At 37.8% G+C, this 23883-nt stretch overlaps 2 protein-coding genes across 3 annotated transcripts in view; both read left to right on the forward strand.

Moving 5' to 3' along the window:
• Window positions 1-21269, forward strand: part of LOC122653927 (two-component response regulator ORR21-like) — a 55656-nt gene extending 34387 nt beyond the window's left edge. Inside the window, exon 6 of the mRNA XM_043847891.1 lies at window positions 21249-21269. The gene's annotated coding sequence lies outside the window, so the exon portion shown is untranslated. The remainder of the gene's footprint in view (window positions 1-21248) is intronic.
• The window catches only part of LOC122653929 (mediator of RNA polymerase II transcription subunit 19a-like), a 32661-nt gene continuing 25792 nt past the window's right edge, over window positions 17015-23883 (forward strand). The window contains exons 1-6 of one of the 2 annotated variants that reach the window (XM_043847894.1): window positions 17015-17036; window positions 17271-17330; window positions 18715-19004; window positions 19180-19407; window positions 20237-20291; window positions 20446-20764. In XM_043847894.1, coding sequence (XP_043703829.1) covers window positions 17027-17036; window positions 17271-17330; window positions 18715-19004; window positions 19180-19407; window positions 20237-20291; window positions 20446-20468 — 666 coding nt within the window. In that variant the 5' untranslated portion in view covers window positions 17015-17026 and the 3' untranslated portion in view covers window positions 20469-20764. Of the gene's footprint in view, window positions 17037-17270; window positions 17331-18714; window positions 19005-19179; window positions 19408-20236; window positions 20297-20445; window positions 20765-23883 lie in introns of those variants that run through there. The other variant, XR_006331863.1, reaches the window with a different exon arrangement.

A 23883-nucleotide genomic window follows, 5' to 3' on the forward strand; every position in this document is an offset into this window, starting at 1 on the left:
ACAGAATATGAGCGAAACAATGCAGGGGAGGAGAGACCGAGAGAGGCGCATAAGACAAAACAAAATACATTCAGATAACATACAATCAGAACGAGGAAAGCTTTCCGACGATTGTTTTCAGGTTTTCCATGACCAGAAGAAGCTGATGCTTCGATCTCAAGACGTCGTCAAAAAAGGAGTGGCAGTGGTCTGGTCGCCAACAGATGAGAGTAGCAGAGAGGCCTAGGAGTCGGTTTGGATTTCGAAATATGTACCGTAATAATGGATATTTTGATTTTTGAGAGAATGGAGAAGTTTTCTAGCATTTTTTTTTATGCGAGTGCGTAGTGGAGAAACGGAATGTACACCGCTCACGTGATGTTGTAAAGTCCCATCTCTCTCCTCTTCTTTCTTTCCTCGTTTCTCTCTGATTTCTCGCTTCTTTTTTTTTTTTTTTTTTTTTTTTAATTCTCTATTGCAAAAATGCAAATAAATGAATTTCTTCTTCTTTTCTTCTTGTCTTTTATTAAACTCCATAATTGAAAAATTAGGTTTTCTGACTTGACACATTTTTTAGAAAACCTGGTGACTCAGTCTAGTCAAACCTAGTCAAGACAAATTATATTTTTATAATACAATATTAAATTACTATGCTTTTATTAATTAATACTTTTGAGTTTGAATGTGTAATGAATGAACATATAAATAAGATTCAAGTAGAACCACCAAATGTATAGGGGTGTAAGTTTGGCTTTGTCGGCCCAAGCCTACCCTGGCTTACCCTGAGCCTGGGCTGGATTTTTCAACCTTAAGAGCGGGTTAGGGTTGAAATTTTTAGGCCCTGGGTCAGGGTCGGACTGGGCCAAGATTGAAGCCTCGGGCTAAGCCTAGCTCGGGCCGAACCTGAGTTAGGTTATGCCTTATAATTTATTGTTTATATTCTTCAATTTTTGTTTAGTATCTAATAATCTTTTAGTTTACCCAAGAAAAAAAAACTAATTATCTATTGAACAAAAATATTTATAATTTTAAGATTGGACACCCAAAGAAAAGTCTAATAGTCAATTGAGTATGAAACAAACCAATACCCCGTCTCATGTGTCTTATTTTTTTAATGCATAGGACGATGTAAATGGAAAAAAAAAGTAGGGCAAGTCAGGGCCAACCAGGCCCTAGCAAAAAATAGGGTTAATTAAAGCCAACCCAGGCCTTGGCAAAAATCAAGGTCAATCAAGGTCGAGCTGGGTTGAGCCCGACAGGGTTAGGCCTGGGCTGAGATATCTCAACCCGACCTAGGGCCTGGTTTGGGCTTGGGTTGAGCTAAGAGGACCCAGGGTAGGGCTAGGGTTTTAAAAAACCCTACCCACCTCGACCCTGTTTCACCCCTAATATTGTATGGGAAAGCAACACTCATATATGGCATGATATAACATATTCACTCTAATGAATGACGTTAATCACTCACATTTTCGTTTATCACTCAAGAATTTTACCGCAGTGAATGAGGCACAGTATTTAAAGACTCATTTAACAGATGAAACTTATTACAGATGGATGAGAGAGAGAGAGAGAGAGAGAGAGAGAGAGAGTTTTTAATTTAAGATAGTCAATTGGATTATTGGAATTAAGTTTTTGTGAGTTACAAAAAAAAAATATAGTTTTTCAATTATGCTAGTAATTATTACATTTGTTGATTTATTTACTAATCAATCAAGTAGTCAACTATGTATTGTTAAAAAAAATGACTAGACTCGCTGAGTTAATGGTGACTCGGGTTAAAAGACTGAGTCTTATTTGATTCGAGTGTTTCATGATCGAGTTTGATCATTTTTCACCCTAATCGAGTTTACATGACTCTTGACCAAGTTTTCTAACATTTTGACTTAATTCGGATGACTCATCCAAGTTAAAACCTGATTTTTCAACTATTTCCATAATCTAAAAGACGATGGAGGTGGATTCAATCAAATAAGTTTTTCATATTCCATGCATTCCCTTTTCGACTAACATCTAAAAGTCAGATGGAAGAATCTCAATGGTTTATAAGTTAGAAATATATCAGAGACCTCTCCTCCACCGTTGTGCGAGTTATGCTCCGCCAATATGGCGTGCTTAACCTATCTCCTTTCCTCCAAGACTAGCCTTTAATCATACGTCCTCCACCATCTCCTCCTTTGTCTTTACTTATCCTTAATTTTCCCTATTCGTTGATTACTCTAGTTCTTTCTAGTATCGCTTCAGTTCTCCTTAGTTTTCAGCCATGACCAGTCACCATCCTCCACTACCAACTCCATCTCCGGCAACACCCTCGGTAGAGTTTGTTACTCTACAAACAACCGATAATGAATTTGATAATGACGCTTTCGTTCTCGATGAGGATACATAGGAGTGTCTAAACCAATCGTGGGACCTTACTCTGGTCAGCCAGATTCTTGAAGGGAAGCATTACTGCCCACTGACAGTTTTTTAAGCCCTCCTTAAGGCTTGGAACCCGAAAGAAAGAGTTGATGTCCTTCCATGCATGGAAAGAACTTATCTATTCCATTTTCAACATGAGTTGGATCTCCTCAACGTCTTAGCAGCAGGCACATGGGCAGTCGTCGGGAACCTCATCGTACTGGAACGATGGAACGAGTCACAAAACTGGAAGTTAAATATGGTCGAGTTTTGGGTCTAGTTCCACAACGTTCCACATGAGCTCCAGGATCTTAAACTTGCTCTGCAACTTACTTTCAAAGTGGACCAGCCCTCTAAAGCTCTCTTGATTGATGGAAACTCATTCGTACGGTGATCGATATGTCAAAGCCGCTTCGAACCCACCTCCCTCTCCGACGTTGAAATGGCTCCCACGTTAACATTCAATTATGATATGAGAGGCTTCCTCTGTATTGCTACTTCTATGGTATATTGGAGCACAAGGAGAACCGCAACGATCTTCGCTTTGAAGCAGATCAACATCATCGAATGGATCATGGATGTGTCGTAGGTTCGAAATGCAATCAACTCCCAATCAGTAAGTTCGATTCATGCAATAAAGGCCTCACTCCCTCTCCAAGAGCGAAAGAACAAATTGCTTCCATGTCTATAAAGGATCTCAATACTAACCCAACCCCCACTGCTGCTGCTACTCACCCATCCGTTAGCGCCAACGATGGTAGGGATAACCAGAACAACCCCAACATGTCCAGTAGCACGCACAGTGAGGCTATGTGTGTAAACTCAAAGTTGGAGTAGGTGCGCCTGTCGTGAGTAGTACAACTTGGCAATACTAACATTTGTGAAACTATCTACAGGGGTGAATTTGTTGTATCTAGTGGATTGTGTCATTTTTTTTAAATTTTTTTTACAAATTATTTGCACAATTAAGAATAAAGCAATTAGCAATTCATAAGAGATACACGATTTATAGTGATCGATTCGACTCCAAAAGTCTATGTCTACTCCTCTTAACACTTGAGATAATTTCCCTAGATGTTTCCTTTCAATATGATAGGTGGGAAGCAACACTTTTTACACAATATTGTTAAAGGATAAGAGAATCCGTGTAACCACTTAAATACAGTCTAGGATGATCCTTAATTTGATTAGAGTTCACCCAACTCTTCAATCAACATTAAGACCAAATTCAAATCAATAAATAAATGAATGAACGAACAAGGAATGATATTACCTATATGGAGAAACAACTTCTCCTTGTAAAATAATGTGAAGATGAATGCTCATGACAAGGGGTTTCTCCAAGGCTTGTGCTAAGTTGAAGGATCAATTAATTCAATGCAAACCTTCAATGGATTGAGTTGAATCCAACAAAGATATTTAATGAAGGCTCTCAATTCAAAATGAATAGAATAATGATCAAAAGGCTATTTCAAAGGCTCTCACAATAGTGGTATTCAATGCCTTGAATGTTGTGTAGAGTTTGACTTTTAGTGGCCTGTTCATAGCAAAAAGTAGTGAGAGATTTGAATCTTTAACGGTCAAATAACCGATCACTTTTTTCATGAATTGGTTGGACTAACCGTTATAGAAAATATAGTTGTTGGGGATTCGGCTAGAATTTTTTGAGCCGGTTGGGCAACCAGTTAACCAGTTCCCAACCTCTGTCAACCAGGTTATAAAGTGGGTTTGAGTTGATGAAAGAAGTCAAATACCTTAAGTAATAGGTTAACAAGGGCATCGAAGAGATATGAGAATTAAAAAAAATGGTAGGCCATCTCTTTCAGATTCAACTTGCCCAAAATAGGAGAACTATTAGTTCCAAATCAGATCACTGAAGGAACACCAAAAACTCCCCCTTACATGATGTGTCAACCCACGAATCAGATCTCGCGTTAGAGTCCTCTCCTCAACTCACTAAGCTCCGAGTCCTAACGCAAAAAATCAGAAGTCATTGAAGAGGAGTTGAATCAGATGACAGGACAGAAAGACTTAATAGTAAATGGAACCAATTTATCGTCGGGATTACAAGTCCCTAACCAATATCCACACCAATCTCCCCCCATCACACTTTCATCGGAATCACTCTCCACACAGATACCCCTAGGGGTGCTAGTTTGGCCCTGTCGGCCCGAACCCGCCTTGGCCTGTCCTGAGCCCGAATAAGGTCTAGGCTAAGATATTTTTAGCCCTGAGTTAGGGTCGGGTCGAGTTAGGGTTAAGGCCTCGAGCTAACCTTGGCCAGGCCTGGCCCGACCTTGATTTAAGTTATACTATAAAATATATATTGATATAATTTATACATTATAAACTTTAAATTTCACCCATATTTTTTTATATAATATATTATATATGAAGACAATAAGTGTTATAATATAATTTATTATATTATTATTTTATGTAAAATTAATAATGTTCTTCCCAGTCCATGCATTTCTTTCCCCCTCCCCATGATCAGGACCAATCAGGGTTGGCCCGGCCCAACCCTGAGGGCGGGTCAGGGCTGGATTTTTCTGACCCTAAGTCAGGGTTGGGTCGGGCCTGGGCCCAGTTAAGAGGACTTAGGGTTGGGCTAGGGTTCTATAAAGCCCGGCCCAACCCGACCCTGTTGCAGCCCTAATACCCCTCTCACTTTCCATCACCTACACACACCTTAGGATCCCTTACTCGAATCCTCATCTACGCAATCCTTTTCTTCCCCTAGCTGCCCGTTACATACAAGCACAGTCAAAACCCATCTGTCCCCACACCCTCACAACCCCTCCCTCACTTTCCTTGCACACATACACACAATCCCTCTCCCCTACACCCAAAATACCCTCTTAACACCCCCACCTCTACATACACATATCCAATGCCTTCACACAACCCCCATTTTTTGTATCCACTCCACCCCCCCCTCCCCCATTTGACAAGTGATGTAAGGGGAACGTAAGAGAAAAGATGGAGAAAAAGGAGTTCTCTTCCAAACTGATGGAAAATATAACTTCCCGTCCAGTTGTCCCATACACTTGTCGAAATTCTCCCTTTGAGATTCCTTTCCGCTCCAAGATTGGGTTGGTGCCTAAGCAATTGAAATACTACCAATTGGACCTCGCACCTATGAGTGGACACATTTCTCCGATAAATCAGAAGTTAGAGGGTGAACACTCTTTGCTTTCATTTCCATTTCATTTATGGGTAAACCTGTTTGTAACCGAGGTGGTTACAACTTATGATATAACCAGTCTTTTGTGTCCATCACTAGACACTGCACTTGCCACATAAAGGGATTAAATTGTCATTTTACTTTCAGTGTATAGCAAAAAAAAAAAAAAAAAGGGTCAAAGTGTCTATTGCATGGGTATTAAGGTAATTTTGTTGTCACACACATGAAAAAGAAGGAGGGAACTTGCTGGAGTCGCCGGTAATGGCCGGAATGCCACATCTGTACTAGTTGTATGAAAAACCAACCATTACTCACATTTTTTACTCCACTTTCTAAATGATTTCAGAAATCAATCAAACCCATCGTATGGTTGAAGAAAGAATAATACCCAAATTTGAGGTTTTTAAAGTTATCCAGCAAATTGTAGAAAACACAAAGTTTCAGTCATACGACGGTCGGTTCTCTGGTTTACAGTTCTTCCATATATATGACAAGAAACCAGAGAACCATTCATGACTTGCAGGAAGCATCCTTTATGGAGCACCCAACTGATGATTTCTTTCATTCTTGTATATGAGAACCCATTCGTTGACTTATCCCCATTTGAGGATAAGCCATTAATTGTTAACCAGAGAACCCATTTGTGTTTGAACGCACATCAACATGTCCCTTTTTCCACCACTCTCGAGCTTTTGTTCGACCCCAAAAAATAGGGGTTTCTGAGATAGATACAGAGCATGAGCAATGGGGGTTTTTGAATCTTAAAAGAATGTGAAGATTAGAAAGGCTTTCCTACTTTGAGATAGGGAAGTAAGGGGAGGCTAGGTTAGAAAATGAAGTCCAGGGAAAGGGATCTTAACAAATGCACCGTGGATTTTGGCCGGAATAGGGACGGAGCGTCATTGTTTCCAAAACCTCCTTGGGGCACTTTTGTTTGATCAAGAATGCTCTTTTCACTGTTAAGGATTGTCTGTGAAATTCCCATTTTATCCTTCTATCTCAGTAAAACATAGATAATATAGTCACTTTATATTTTGTGTGAAATTACATCAATTGTCCTTGAATAAAATGTTACATTAGTTGTATTAAAAGGGCATGTACAATCCGGTTACAAAGTCTATTTGTAACCTTCTTGGTTACAAACAGACTCACCCTTCATTTATAGTACATGCAGGTAATTATTTAAAGATATTTTGCATATTTCTTTTTTGGTAAAGATATTTTGCATATTTCCAATGTTATACATGCTTGCTTCCATTATATGCATTGCTAATTTTAAGTTGTGAATAATTAATTTCGTGTCCCGTTTCTCTGAACAAAGTTAAGAAAAGTGTGCCCGATATTCTTTTGGTGAAAAAAGGGTTTTCCTTCATTCGACCTATACTGTATTCTCGTCCTCACGAGTCTCACTTCGTTCTCATCTTCTTCTACAGCTTGAACATCGCTCTCACTGCTGCCGTCCCAACCGGAGCTCACGGCTGTTCTCCCAACCGGAGCTAACCGCTGCTGTCCCTCCACCGTCCAGGTACTCTGTAATCTCTGCAACACTCGCCCCATAAAAAAACCTCTCTCTCTATCTCTCTCTTTCTCTCTCGTTGATGGTCACTGATTCAGAAACCCCTAGAATAATGGCGGTATGAAAATCAATTGCAAGAAATGTTTTATTTCTTAAGGTCTTGATTTTAGGGTTTATATTTTAGAATTTCTTTGGTTTGAGTAGCTGGAATAACGAAGGAGTGACCGTAACGATAGGTTACTGCTATTGGGAAGAGGGAAAACGTCAACAACTCTTAAAAAAAAAATTAAATTGATTACTTGCTGCGATCGCTGGTGTTCTTATTGATTAATCTAACTGATTTTAGAGTTTCTTTAGTTTGGGTTGCAGGAATGATTGAACCCTAAAATAGCTTCCGTTGAATCATCGGTCTCTCTCTCTCTCTCTATATATATATATCTCTCTTTTCTCTTCTTTTGTGAATGTTGGTTCTGCAACCCAAAGATGTGGTTTTATGGTTTGTTATTTTTGTGGGTTTAGCAATTTTTGTTTGTTTGTTTGTTTTATGGCTGTAGAGCCAACTTCCATGGATGCTCTGTTTAATGGCTGTAGAGCTAACTTCCCTTGAATAATCGGTCTCTCTCTATCTCTCTCTTTCTCTTCTTTTGTGATTACTCCCCTCTCTGATTTTTATTTTTTGGGCACATCTGAGATCATCCGAGCTTCATTAAACTGGCTGTTTTCATCTACTGAAGTTCCCCTTGAAGCCCCCGGTTGCTGCTATTATTGTTGCTGTTATCCTGGGTTATCGAGGTCTGGGTTATATTTTCAAAACCTGCCTAGGCTGATAGTCTGGCTTGAATTGTGAAGGCATCCTGCCTTAGGTGAGGTCTATCACTTTCTTAAAGTTAATTGGGAAGGTGCCAAATTTTCTGGGTTGTGTTGTTGCAAGTGGCGTTTGAGCATTGATATTTGAGGGTTGTGTGCTCCATATTGGAGGTTGTAGCAGTGTGGTGCTCTTAAAGAGGAATTGTCTTTCCTCAAATTGCACTGTAGGTAGAGGCTCCATATTGGAGGTCGTAGCAGTATCTTTCCTTAAGAATACATATACTCGTTCCAACAACTTTCATTCACAAATTCTATATTCAAACTTGACTAGATTTTATCAAACACCATTACTGTTCCAATTGTAATATGGAAACGTTTCCAGAACAGGTTTACCAAACGCTACAAAAGTTGTTTCTTAGCACAGTAACAGAAAAAGCTGTTTCTGCTGTTTCTCAGCAAAGAAACAGCAGAAAGGTTATCAAGCGGGCCCTTAGTATCTATATTAATTGCTATAAATAGTTAATAGTAGTTTAGATTTTCTTTCAAAGTTCAAGCATGTTAATTAACCAAGGTTAGGAGAAGGATTAAAATATTTATTTTAACTAGATTAATTAGGCGTATAAACAACATTATATAGTATGACTTTGGTCTCGAAAGACCTGTTTTGGCTGGGCGTTTTAGGGTGCCTAACACCTTCCCCAATCATAACCTAACACTTACCCATAGACTTGGGGCAGACCACAACCGTCCATTGGAGTTAACATAGTGTCCTTCCTGCAAAAGAGAGATCATTTGTGGGTCATAGACCTTAATCTAGGTGATAACTCCCCTATCATCACACCATCCCCCATTTGGGCGTATGTGAGGATCTCAATGATGATCTGTTGTGCATGTAATAGCCTCAATACTTTCTCACTTGATGAAGAAGAAGAAAGAAGATATTAAAAAAAGAGGCAGTGATAGGCATGCCGCCTGCTCTAGGTGAGCTAGCGGGCGTGAGACACATGGGAGGGGGGACAAGGGAGGACAGAGGTCTTTTCACTAGGAGGGGGACAGAGGCAGACAAAAGCTCACAACCTGTACTGTTAAAAAAACAAGAAAAAACACCAAGTTTTTAAAAAGGCGCGATTGAAAAGACCTAGGATCTTTTTTAGTATCATTTTTTTTAACATAAAATCGTTTTTGTATGTGTTTGGTATCATTTATAGACCATATTTTTATTTAAGATAAATGAGTAATGTGGCAAAAAATCATTTTTGATCATTTTTGGGCACACTTTAATGAGCACGTGACCACAAGTCATAAAATTGAGGGTAAAACATCATTTCCTCCATTAATTAGAAATAGGAATCTCAATCCTTATTATTCGTCTTCCTTCCTTCTGCAACCCCAGCCGCCTCTTTCCTCTTTCTATTCTTACTGCAATCCCACCCACCCCTTCCCTTCCTTTAATGCCTCTGCTGCACCCAAACCACCCCAACCCCATCTCCAGAGCGTTATTATGATGGGAGCGTTATTGTGAGAACGGTTTCGACTTTAACGCTTGTTGTCGCTACTTCCACCATTTTCTTTATCCCTCTTGTATGCATAAGAGCTACACAATAATGATGAGAAGAATCTTACCTAAAATAAAATAATAATAATAATGAGGAGAAGAGAAAAAACCCTAAAATCTTTCCATTGTGTTTGCAAGATATAGGTTTTTAAATGAGTGTCTTTTCTTCTCAAATTACATTTTATGAACACAAGGTCTCTTGTTGTGATGATTGAAAAAAAAAACCGACATTCCACAGTTACTTTTTCCGATTGTCTTATTGCATGCTCCCTTTCATTGTTTTGTTTTTATTTTATTTTATTTGGTTTTCGTTTTATGTTATTCTTATTCAATCTCCATTATTTATGTTTTGTAAAGGATTTTTTGTGTTTTGGACTTTGGTTAATTTCAGCTGAAGTTTCAGTTCCAAGGGGAGAAAATATAGTTTAAAATAAGGTTGTCAATTTGGAACCGAAACCGAAACCGAAACCGACTGCATAAAACTGTACCAAACCGTACCGTTGCAAAACCGGTAGGGAACCAAAAAACAGTATTGACCTTGGTACGGTACGGTATTGGTTTTTAAATCAATGCCGTCGGTATGTACCGAAACCGTACCGTGTGGGGGTAAACTTGTAAAATAAAAAATACCTAAAGCCTAACTAAATCCCTAATTCCTTTCAATCGTTCCCACTTCCTAGTTTCCCTTTCCCCTTCCTGAGTTTCAGGCTTCCTCGCGGTGCCCAGAGCGGCAGTCAGCAGAGCCTCCTCGACTGAGCAGTGACTCAGTGAGCACTAGGCTTCAGGATTCAGGCAAGTTGCAGAATTGCTGCTGCTATTCAAAGTAACGAGATCTCTCCAGATCCCTCTCTGCTACTGGATTTCTAGAGAAATTTCTCACGTAAATCATCATTTATCTCCGGCCTTTCTCTCTCTCTCTCTTTTTCTGTTTTCTTCTCAAAACTTCTCGTCCTTTGCTTTTCCTGTTGCTCTTTTTTGTCTGCAAATCATCTTCCTGGAATTCAATAAGTAGTTCTATGGAAAAACAATAAGCATCAGTGCTTTCGTTTCTGACATTGACTGCCTTTTTGATAATTTAGATTCAGGCAAGAATCAGAATCGCTGCTACTATTCAAAGTAAGATCTCTTCAGATCCCTCTCTGCTACTGAATTTCCAGAGAAATTTCTCAGGTAAATCATCATTTATCTCCGGCCTTTCTTTTTTTTTTTTTTTTTTCTGTTTTCTTCTCAAAACTTCTCGTCCTTTGCTTTTCCTGTTGCTCTTTTTTGTCTGCAAATCATCTTCCTGGAATTCATTGTGGAGCTGAATTGTTTGACGTGATCTTAGGTTTTTTATTGCATAATTTTTTTAGAATTATAGTTTGTCGTGCTATTCATGATTTTGATTCATTTAATTCCAATAAGATCTTGCTGCATTGGTTTACCTGTGGCACTGTTCTGTTGGAGTTCTAATGCAGCAGCTCTCAGTCCTTCAACTTCTGTTCTGGCCGACAGATTCATCCCGTAGTTTGAGAGTGTAGTTCCCTCATTGGGTTCTTCTTTCAACAGTACTCTCAGCCACATCCAGTGGCTAGATTTTCCTGTGGTAACTTGTGATCCAACCATCTATTGACTGTGGTAATTAAAGGACCTCATGCGAAATTCCTACATCTGATTTATGTTTGAGGGTATTCGTATTCTACCTTAAGATCTGTGAGTTACCTACAGTTACTAATTCTGAAATATCAGAATTTCCATTTACTTCAATCTGTTATTACTATCAATGCAACTGTTGGATTGCCACCTTCAATCTGCTATTACTATCAATTCTGTGGAAAATGGTTTACTGTTTAGTGACCATAGCCATATTATAATGCTTGCTTTCTCTTGCTTTCTCTTGCTTTTTGAGAGTTGAGAGCATCTCTTCTTTCTTCCACAGAATTCATATATTGAAGACTCTCCTTGTGCATGTTTTGAATCTATAATCATCATCATGCCCATTTTGAAATGTTGTTTGAGAACCATACCATTCCTAGTGTCATAAATGTGTAAGTTCTTTGGAATTTGTTCTGACATTCATGCTTTTATTTTTACATCCTTTTAGACTTTGTTTATTCCATTGTTTGGGTGAAAGACAACCAAATGGTTGAGAAAGGAGTATGGTTCTGACATTCATGCTCTTATTTAACTTGTTCTGTTGTAGTATGGTCCAGAATTTACTTTTCACTTTCCATAGTGATGTCTTGAATTTATACTTAGCATGAAAATTTATTTTTCCTTATTGTCTAGTTATCCTAGTAATTCTTGTTGTCTATTTATGTCTCTTTACCCTACGACTTGAACCCAACATTTTGCTGATCTGAGGTTTTTCATTCAGTGTTATTAACATGATTCATTAATTTGGATTTGTGGGTGTTTAGATATTATTTTCTTTCTTACAATAGTAAAATGAAAAGGGTTGCAACTGAGATGAGTGAGTCAAATCATGGTACTTTTGTACCAAATCCCTCTGATAATAGTTTAGTACTACAGACACAGAGGCCTTCTGGACCTTTTGTTAGTCAACAAGTAGAGAATCAGGATAATGTGTTAATGTTGATAATGTTGACAATGCTTCCCAACTAACTGAAAGGGCCAAGTCTAGGTCATCAATCTGTTGGACAAGTAATTGGTTCAAAATGGTTGACCCCCAGAAAATTCAAGATGGAAAGCCTAGAGCAGAATGCACCAAGTGTGGGCAGGTGTTTATGGCTGACCCCCCAAAAAATGGGACCATTGGTTTAAATAATCACATGAAAAGGTGTCCTAAACGTGATAAAAAGGACATAGGCCAGATGATTATGCAACCATCTGATGGGAATGTGAGCTTGAGGAATTTGAAGATTGACCCCAATACTGTGCGGGACATGATTTTAACTTTAGTGGTTAGAAATGAACTCCCTCTAAGATTTGTGGAGTATGAAGAATTTAGGAGATTGATGTTATATGTCTATCCTGATTACTCTCCTATTAGTAGAAATACTCTTTTAGGTGATATTCATAAAGTGTTTAAGAGGGAGAAACATTCTATAAAAGAGTCGGTGAAAAATTCTGCTGGGAGAGTGTCAGTCACTATTGATTTGTGGACCTCAATAGCTAATGACACTCACTGCCCACTACATTGATAAATCGTGGGTTTTACATAAGAAGTTGATCAAGTTTTCTATATTGACACCTCCACATTCAGGTGCTAATATTTGTGAGGCTATTCGTAAGATTTTGATTGAGTAGGGGCATTGAAGAGAGAATATATTCGGTGACAGTTGATAATGCGAGTGCCAAAGAATTGGGAATTGGTTATTTGAAAACAACTTTGATTGCAAAGAATGCATTAGTTTGTAAGGGGAAATTTTTTCATGTTCGATGTGGTGCTTATATTTTGAACCCTATAGTTCAAGATGGCATCAAATTAATTGATGCATCTGTCCAAAAGGTTTGAGATAGTATTAAATTTGTTAAGAGCTCACAAGCTAGGAAGCTAAAGTTTCAAGAATGTTGCGAGCGCTTGGGAATGAATACCTGTAGGGGCTTGCATGGAGATGTAACTGCAAGATGGAATTCAACATTCCAAATGCTTAGTGATGTTTTGTATTATCGGCCAACATTTGACATTTTGGGATATTCAGATCAGATCTACACATTAAGCCCCACCTCGGATGAATGAGAAAAGATAGAAAAATTTTAAAGTTGTTGAAGCCATTTGATGAGGTAACCAAGGTTCTCTCGGGTTCAAAGTATCCAACTTCAAACCTATATTTCCATATTGTGGTGCTCATTTATTTGACTTTAAATGATGGATCATTCTTAGATGAATTCATGACAGATATGATACATGCCATGAGACAAAAGTTCAATAAGTATTAGGAAAAATACTCTTTGGTTTGATCAGTTGCTGTCGTTTTGGATCCCCGTTACAAGTTTTCGGTTCTTAGGTGGGATTTAATAAGATCCATTATGGAAATACCACCTTAATGAATGAGGATATTAATCGTATGAAAAGAGCTTTGGAAAGACTTTATGGGGAATGTATTTGCATGCCAAAAGATCAAGGGTCTTCTTCTACTGCTTGTGTTGGTGATGAGCTCTGGATCCACCTTCAAGAGCCCCCCCTGCCCGCGCCTTTCAATGCTGATTTGGAAGTGATCCAGCAGCTGGGTTTGTTTTTTTCGCATTACTTACTAATTCTGAAACTTACTTTCTAATTTCATGACCTGCTGATAACTCAGAGTTTTAGGGATTCATCCCTTCTTATAGATTTCTTTTTTATTAAAAGATTAGGTCCATCCAGTGCTTGTATCCATTATTACTGAAGTTGTTAATTATCTGATTATAATTGTGATCCTGTTCTAGGGTTAAGTCACTTGTGACTTGGCTCTACATTACATAATATTCTTCTGAATCATTCTCTAGGGAAATAGACTGTCTACAGTACCTTTAATAAATACTCAATATTTCTCCACTGACCATTTTATTACTCTATATAAATGTAGTTATCATCATATTGTAGGATGGAGGATATAGGGTGTGCAATTGATAACGGAATTCTTCAGGTGATTCACCAAATCTTTCTCTACCATTATGCAATGTTGCTTCTTTGGTCATAGATGAGATAATGCTCAACCGGCCTCTATGGATCTAATTTTAGATTACCCTTAAGAGTTACGATTTTCTGCTGTGCATGCATCTTACTCAAATAGGGGCGAAAGGAATTGGTTATTCATAACATGTTTTCTTCCCGGGTGCAGGACCACCCCTGAAAAAAATGCTGGTTTTCTATTCTTGTATAGCTTACTTCTGCTGCTTGTGGGTGTGTTCACCTTTATAGTGCCTGTTGGAGTAGATAAGAGATCCTAAACCTAGTCAAGGAAGAGTACCTATGCTAGCTGATGTGGATCCGGGGTCCTGAAACCCTATTCAGATCGCTTACGGGCCCACCCAAGTGTTGGATAACTCAAATCATAAGCACAAGTGGCAAAACAGTAAATGATTGAAGTTTTATAAGAGCAATGGCAGAATGGTAAATAATTGGAAGTTATAATTGGAATGGCAGTATTGTACTTAATGGAATTCAAGTGAATAGATTGCAACGTATTAGTGAAAGGGGTAAACTAGTAAGAAGGAATAAAATAAGGATGAGTAAGAATAGAGGAGAAAGTGGAGGGTATTATGGGGAGCTAAATAAATAAAATAAAATGGTTAAGGAATCGTGGAAAGGGGGGTTGGGGAGGTCGTCTTCTACCTCTGGAAACAGAACAGCGGAAAGGGAAAAAGGAGTGATGGCGGGAGAGCTCTCTCGGGAAGGCTTCGATGGACCAGAAACTGAAGGGAGATGTTGATTATGATGATCCCTTCTGAATGTTAACCTTCAACTGTTCAATTGGTGAGAAAGAAAGACAACCCAAGCTTGATAAGCAGTCCCAGGCGGTAGTTGCAGTCTTGGGCTTGGTTGCTGGTATGAAACTCTCCACAGAGAAACCTTTTGGGACTGAGACAACAGGGTTAGGCTCTCCTAAGGGTAGGGATGTAAACCCCAATTCTGAAATCGAAAGGGGTGAGGCTCCAAGGAATTCGAGCCAGTAATAAAGGGCTGATAATGTCGCCCAGAAAAACAGAACAGCACGTGGCATCAAAAAAAAAAAGGGAGGGGTAGGGGAAATTGTACCTGGAATGAGAAGATGACTGATATATATGAAGAAGATGGAAGAAGAAGAAGAAGGGGAAATTGTACCTGGAATGAGAAGATGACTGATTTATATGAAGAAGATGGAAGAAGAAGAAGAAGATTTCAGGGGAGGTGAGAAGAGGTGGTCACACAACCATTGTTCGTACCATGGATTGAAAACTCGACCGAAATCTGTCGAAACTGTCGAATTGTCTCGGTTTCGACAGGTTCCGAGACGAGTTACCGTGTAACTTTAAAAAATCCCAAAACTCGACATGGTTTCAACCGTTTCGGTCGAAACCATAGCCTTTTGAATACATTTTTCCGTGGTAGAACCTTATCTCCCTTTCCTATCTTCTTTTCCCATTCAAAGCAACGACAGAAGCTCTTCTTCTCCTATCTTCTTTGGCATTCTTTAGATGGATTTGCTCGGTTTTGGCTGGAATTTCTTCATAACCTTGCCATATCAAGGTTATTTTTGCATCTTCTTCTCCATTCAACTCATCTCTTCATAACCTTGCCATACACTAACCTTTTTTTTTTTGGGTAGAAATACACTAGTAAAAGGGGTGAAAAGGAAAAGCAATATCTAAAGGACAAAATGATTTTTCTAAAAGGTTTGGAAGAAGGCAACCTATAATTCCTGCTATTTCGTGATAGTCCAAATTATGAGATCCACCCTCCATGCTGCTTAAATAAAGGATAACCTAAACAAAATTGATTGAATTCATCTAGAATGACCATGGTTTAAGTTCATGGTATTGATTCCAGGATCGGTCACCCTGGAAATCGATATGGGATTGTATAAAGATCAGTGTATTGGCCGGCATCGGTAGTTTTTTTATGGAAAGTTTTGAGTAAGGATTTGAGTACTAAGGTGAGAGTTCCGGAATTTTAAAGCATATTGATACTTTGTGGTGTGTGAAAAAAAGGATTGGCATATTGATACTTTGTGTCTGTATCGTATCACTGTATTAGTGTGTACGTTAGTAAACTTGGGTCAATAACCACAAGTACCATTTTCAGTGATTTTTTGGTGAAAGTAATTCGTGGATTGTGTTTAAAATGTGAAAAATAGGCAACTTGCAAAAAGTCAGACCTAAAAAACCTTGTTTTGGGGTCAAAACCTTGGTTTCCCCATCAATGGGAAAAATCCCTGGTTTTGACCGAAACCTTCCAAAACTTGGTTTTGGCCGGGTCGAAACCTAGTCGAAACCCGAGTTTTTTTTCCTTGATTCGTACCAACATGGTAACAAAAAACTCAAGAAAATTTCATTCTCAAATCTGCCCAACTAATACGGTTACAAGCATATTTATATAAAAAGAAAGTATGTTTCCCAATTGAAGTCTAAAATAGAAATAAAATTAAAATCTACTTTCTAAAACGTAGACCAACTAAAACAGACTCGATAAAACTCAAATTGGTAATTCCCTAATTGCTACCCAAAATAAAAGATTACATATATTTCCCAAATAAAATAATTCCTAAATATCCTACTGAATCTTATAACCCACTTGGACCTGGTTCGTCTTCATATGGGTCCCCCAACGAGTTTAGCCCGGTCCAAGAAATTGCTCCTGCATCACTAGCAAGTACAACTACTACTACTACTACTACGAATAACCTCTTATGTTCGCTAATTCCTACCTTCTTGCATGCGTTACTAGCATAATACCATGCTTCACCTGCTATCTTATCCCGCTATGTTCGTAATCCGTTTAGCTGCCTACATAAAGTTAAAATGAAACTATACACAAAACGAAAGATTGCAAATATTTGTATTTGTATGGCAAAAGTTTGTGAACGGTATGGATGAGGTATCAATAGGTATTTTTCAGAAGTTCGGTATGCTCCTAAATATTTGCAAATGATATTCATATTTACTAACTTCAGGCTCGACTTTCATGAGCCAAGGTAGCTCATCTCATAGACAGTCCTAGAACTGAGAATTCAATAATTCATACAAGTTGCTCTTCAGCACGTCAGTAGCCATTTGCATTTTATAATATGCAGTATTTCGTTTTCTGTTTTGATAGATGCCTCACTAATGTATTGTCTTTGTCAAACTTACATGGATGATATGTTATATATTTACAATTACATTTTTTGAAGGTTATAAAGCTGACTCTTGTTTATTTCCATATTCAGATAAAGATGGCTCATTTTACTTTGATCTAATGGATCCTGACGGCAAGAAATTTGGGAGAGGTAACATTTGCAATATAAGCAATTATTTGGATTGTTAATTGTGTAAATACACAGATATGCACACCTGTAGCTGCATTTATTTTTTTTGGAGGATGGGGGTGGGGGAAGTGCTAGTAAAAGACACGTGGGTATGCTATGATCCACTTAATGACCAGTGATATGCTTGAGTCTTCCACTCCCCAGCTCAGGAATTTGATGCTTTACTGTCCTACCTATATGTTTCAAGGACCATTTGGGCATCTTGGCAGGCTGGTTGTGAATACCAATGATTTTTTTCTTCTCTTCTGTTAGCAGCTATTTGTGCACCCCAGGTTTTGGCCGTCCAGAGCTGAACCTGCAGTAATTTTTTCCGTTAGAAAATTTCCCCTGGTAACTTACTGTTGTTCACGTGGTATCAAGTATCAAAATGTATTGAGATTGGTCATGTCAATATGATACAAGAACCGATAACTAAAAAATTATACATTGAGATCATATTTAGACAAACCTGAAGTAGTATGTATATACTTATGTTTGTTGCTAAGTATTTATTATTAATAGTTACATACTACTTCAGGTTCGTCTAAATGCTACTATGTAAGTAGTAGTATGATAAATTTGTATATACTTAATGAGTTAATGTATGTTACTTAATACTTAGTAGTATGTTTATACATACATATTGCTTGCTTGATTTGGAACTTCAGGCGTTACTTTAGGCTAGTATGTGTGAATAAATTTTTTTTCTCGAAATCTTGTTGCTTAATTGTTTCTTATTACGTAATAGTAGTTTTGATATTGTACTTACCAGTGAAGATTTGAATCATATAGATGCCGTGGAGATAGAGACAACATGATATTGGTTGGATCATTATTTATTGCTTATTATTGGTGCACAATGCTTTAAAACACTTGTTTTGCATGTGTCATGAGTGTCTCTATGCACAGCAAAGCTGATATAGCATCTCTCTGATACGTCTCCAAGACATTTCTTAAAACCATCTTTTTGATACATTGCCCGGTACCTACACTTGACACCTTGGTTATTCATGTCATTGTGTCTGGGTTTTTCTTAAATTTTTTTGTCTTAATGTAACAATTTTTCTGAGCAAGGTGTCGGCCCTAAGAAACTTTTTTTTTTGCATTAAAAAGGGTGAACATCTAGAGCTAGTTCTAGGTTTTCCAACCTATTCCTATGGTGCTGAAGGGAGGAAAATGGTCCAAGCTTTAAACCTTACCTCAACAAGGCTTTAATATAGGATGCAGGCAATTTCGGAGAGATCTTATCTGCTTTTTTATTATTTATTAATTTTTTGACCATTTTTTTGTTTGAATCAGGTCATATCTCAATGCTATAATTTCAGAACTTTGTGAGTTAATGAGGCCCTTCTATTTGAAACTGCAGGGCCCAGAGAACTTACTGGTGCTGCTGATCTCATAAGTCACTACAAGTTGTCAGTACACCATGAGTTCTTCTGCAAGAGGTCACTTCCTTTGTCAATCTCTGATACACACTATCTCCACAATGTGGTGGGTGACACAGAAATTAGGAAAGGAGAGGGGATGGAATTGGACCAGCTTATTCAGGACACCTCATATGCAAGAGACACAAATGCGCACATAAGGCCTTTTGACCTGGATACTCTCAAAGAAGCCTTTCTGCTGAGAGAAACAACCCCCATTGATCTGCCTATTGTAAGAACTCTTCCATTTGGTTGTACTTTCCTTGGATTTGTTTATAGTATGGTGATATTTTTCATGGATAAATCTTTTGAGGACTTGAAATGGCACAACATCATCTAGTCAACATTTTTACAGTTCTACTAGCCATAATCTGAATTGCTGATACATCGGTGGTGTTGTTAAACAGGCAGAGAAGGGGATCCCTACCATTGCAGGTAAATCAAAAAGTGAATCTAAAGATAAGGAGAAGAAACATAAGAAGCACAAGGACAGGGATATGGAGAAGGACAAGGAGCATAAGAAGCACAAACACCGCCACAAGGACCGGAGTAAAGATAAAGACAAGGAGAAGAAGAAAGACAAAAGTGGGCATCACGATTCTGGTGCTGACCACTCAAAGAAGCATCATGACAAGGTTGGGATTTCGTTCCTCAGTTTTTGTGATGGTATGGCTATGGCATTTGTTCCTAAACATTTGGTTGGCCATTTAAAATAAAAAAAAGAACGAGTCAAGTTGCACAAGGATGTGGGATTTCCATCTTCTAGAAATGTTCAATGCACACTTCATGCAACAAATTTACAGCCTAGTATGCTTCATGTAGAAGGAAACTACGTAATTATATTGGTTTCTTACTGAAGTTCCCTATGAGGCTATGAGAGATGGTGTGGATGCTCATTGAGATGGCACATCCAAAGCATCCACACTTTTTCCTCCCTATACCCAAAAATTTTGTTTTTCAGGTGGTAGTAACCTTCCCCAAATGGACTATTTGTATGTTCCTAGTCCTTGGACGAATGGATTTCCTTTCTAGATCAGTTGCCTTTGATTTTATACTGGCCATTCAGATGTTGGCATTTGAATCTTATTGCATTACAACAGATGGGGTGGAACTTTTGAGTTTTGACTTGATGAGCATTTGCTATGTATCTATGGTATCAGGATGATTTTAATACAAGGAATCTCAGGGCTCATGTGGCAACATTGTTATTTTTATGATTCCAGAATCTCAATAATAGAATTTTTTTTCTTCTTAATTCCTCTCCTTTTGTCTTGCTCTTAGTAGCATAAGAAACAATTGGTATATAAGAAACAGATAGTAATGAATCTAGTTCGTGTGTCATATAGACCACAAAATCACTCCAAAAAGAGATGGTCAAATGGGCTCAAAGTGTCTCACTTTATTTTTTTTATGATCCTCAAGAGTCTCACAGAATTGGCTGTTTTGTCTATTTATGAGTTACAGAAAAGGAAGCATGATGGGAGTGAAGATCTTGCTGACATTCACAAACACAAGAAAAGTAAGGTAACAGATGCACAATTAGGTTCCCTAACTTTTCCATTTGGATATCTTGAAGGCTGTGCAACCTTTAGCTTATAGTTCTTATGAAACAAGCCATGCTTAATTCATCTGCTTCTTTAATAGTCTTCTGCTTTTCGTTTGAATTATTTCAGCAAAAGAGCACAAAGTTGGATGAGATAGGTGCGATAAGGGTAGCAGGTTGATGATGTGTCATCTAGTCATCTCTATTTCTGATTTCATATTTGGTGCGGTTGAAAATTAGGAAGGGCTTTTCATGTGCTGACAATTTTTTTGGTGTAAGTGCTTCTTGTCCTACATTCTGGTTCACTTCCAGAGTGCTTTGCTGCATACAGTTTAAATTATTATTGCACTGCCTTTGAATTCTAGAAATATGTCATAAAAAATTAATATACAGATCTTTGTTGTAAAGTTTGTTTTGGTGCTAGTTTCGGTTTGGTCCCAAAATTGAAATGTTTGGTACTTCAGTTGTTATGGTGAAATATTTCGGTCAATATAAATATATGAAAAAAAAAAAGAAGATAAGATATATTTAGTGGCCGTTTGGCTAAGCTTAAAAAAGTGTTAATAGCTGAAAAAAGAGGAAAGCCACTTATTTAAGTTTTTAGTTAATTTCAAATACATGCTTATTTTCTTAAGCTACAAACTAGAATTGGGATTTTTGAGCAAGCTATGGGAAGCTTTTAGAAGTCCTTATTTGCACATGCTCTTTATTAGAGGAAACGAGCACATGATTTGGATGAAACTTAAAGATTCCATTTCAATGGAAGAACATATTTCAGCATAAATAAGTGCTCAAAAGTTCTTATTTAATAAGCACTTATTTCTTAAAATAATGCTAGCCAAAAATGACCTCTGAATCAATATAGCAATTTTAACTTGAATTGACTCATTTTATAGGATTACTCACCACATCTAAGAGATCAAAATTAATAAGAGTACTTTTTTTTTTGGTAAAGAATAAGAATACTTCTTGGTTTAAAAGATTAGGATAAAAAACGATTCTTGAGATTTGGTCTAAATTGAGATTTAATCAAGCAGGTTTAGATTTAAAATTAACCATTAAGATCAACATTTTAACGCAAGATTCCTAATCAATATTTTGTATGTGTTTTGGATGAAATCATCGAATGGACTGAAACAAGCGAAGCCCAAAAACTAATAATTTCAATGAATCAATTGTTTTGTTTTGGCAACCTATGAGATATTATGGGTTTTCAGCAGACACAAAATGAAATTTACAACTAAAATACAATAACAGGCACATGCTTATTTGTGCGCGCGCGCACACCCACATATATATATATATATATATCCACTTACACATTCATGCATACGTAGGGTGCATCATGGTTCAAGAAGTCGGTGGTTTCAGTTGAAATTTACAGAAATTTTTGGTTTTGATCTGACTTCAGACGAAACTATGGTCGACCCTGCAGGAATGCAATAGTTCGACCAAAACTTTGTTTTGGTTGAAATCTCGACAGGTTTTGCCGTTTCAACGACTACAGTATCGTGTGGCGGTTTTGCCAAAACGTTACAAACCAGGTTTTAAAATGCCATTTTCGATCGAAATGGGTACTATTCCGACCCATTTCGACAGAACTCGACCGAAACCTGCTGGTTTTGACTCCAAAGACTGTTTTTGCTATATTTTGGCTATTCCACTTGCAAATCTTGGTGGAACGTGTAGGAAGCCTTTCCAAGTCATGTACAACGAACATTTGGTGGATTAGGGAACTTTTTTTAAGATTCACAGTCTGAGATATTCCTTTTTTTACAAAAAATGGGTAAATATGTAGTGGCTAGGGTTCAATTTTTTATATGTTAGATAGCATAAACCGATCTACGACTTCGCAGAGTTGGATTTTATTTTTCTGTTTTAAATTATTTTTAAAATTTTCTAGTTAAAAAAATTTGATTTTCTTGCAGCAAATTTTTGAAAAAAATAAGGTTAATACTTAAAGGTTGAAGCTCAATTTTATATATGTTAGACGCCATTGGTAGATCTACGGCTCATGGTGTTGCCTTTTTTTCTTTTCCCTTTCAACGAATATTTATTTTTTAAAAATTCTAAATTTTAAAAAAATACGGAAAATATGGAAAAATATTCTGTTTTGGCTGGAAAAATAATGAAAAATTTAAAATTATTGTTGTCTTTTCAACTCAAAATGATGCTTTATGTGTTGTTCCTTATTTACATATTGGTTAATCAGGTTATTATTTAAAAAAAATTGTTTTAGGTAAGGAAAGATAGTATAAGAGTTAGGTAGATATTAAGAAATAGTTTTCTTCTTGTTATAGGATTTTATATTGATGGAGAAAATTTAATAATGTGACTGGTTGTTGTGCTGGTGTAAGAAGAGTACATCATGGTTGCTTAGGTAGGAGATGAGGGTGGCAGAGCATGGCGTCATTGTGTACCTATTGGGAATGAGAAAAAGTCTCAATTCAATTATTGTGGCAAGAAAATTATGAGAGGTGGGGCCACTAGACTGAAGTGGCATTTGGCAAGTGGATAGAGGGATTTGACCAAATGCCTCTGGGTTCCTCTTGAGGTGCAGAAGGGCATGACTACCCTCATGAAGGGAGAAATAAAGAGAAAGTTTGATAAGTGGAGTATAAGGTAAGAGTTTGACGAGGCAGTAGTGAAGAGACAGACAAAGGCAGCAGGAGGGGATCCAAACTCTGATTTTGATGGAGACTTTGTGCCTGCTGATGTGGAGACAGAGGTAGAGATAGAGGTAGAGGCGAGACAGATATGGGAGACGAGGGTAGCAAGACGTTTTACACATGCAGGAGTAGTGAGACATTGAGAGTTCAGGGGAGGAGCTGGTTCCTCTAGAGCAGTTACAGGAGGGCTGGTCCTAGTGATTCTTTTGCACAGGATAGGAAGAAACATATGCAGACGGGGTTTGCTCTTCAGGGCATCACAGTGTGAAGGGAGCCCCACCCCCATGGCCCCACCCCCGATAGATAGTGATGATGATGAGATCGACATACTTGAGCAAGATCTCGTAGTTTTCAGAATGTGGTCTGATTGGATGGGTAAGGTAGGGGCTGCAATGTTGAAGTGGTTCTTTTACCCAGTGTTAAAGGGTTCGCCGAAATTTCGCGAAATATTTTGATTGCGGAAGAGATGTTGAAATAAAACTTCATGTGATAAATTTGAACGATATGTGTGGTGGTATCATTTCAACCGAAACAATACAACACTTTAATATAAAATGTATATTAGTCGATCAAAGACAAAGTATATGATGTGTAACTTTAGTCACACTATGATGGATAATAACATAGTGAAAATTGAGGAGAGTGAGATACTACCAAGCGACTATTTTAGATATCTTGGATCTACCATAAACAAAGAAGGTGACATAGATGATGATGCTTCACAGAGAATTAAAGTAGGATGGATGAAGTGGAGAGATGTGACTGGAGTATTGTGTGACCGACATATTCCTTTAAAGCTTAAAGGAAAGTTCTACAGTACTATTGGTGTAGTCTAAATGACTACGAACTAGGATACTAATGGCTATGAGGCTTAGCCGCTTAGGTAAGTGACAGTGGGT

The sequence above is a fragment of the Telopea speciosissima genome, chromosome 3 (genome assembly GCF_018873765.1).
Source record: "Telopea speciosissima isolate NSW1024214 ecotype Mountain lineage chromosome 3, Tspe_v1, whole genome shotgun sequence".
Taxonomy (NCBI): Eukaryota; Viridiplantae; Streptophyta; class Magnoliopsida; order Proteales; family Proteaceae; genus Telopea; species Telopea speciosissima.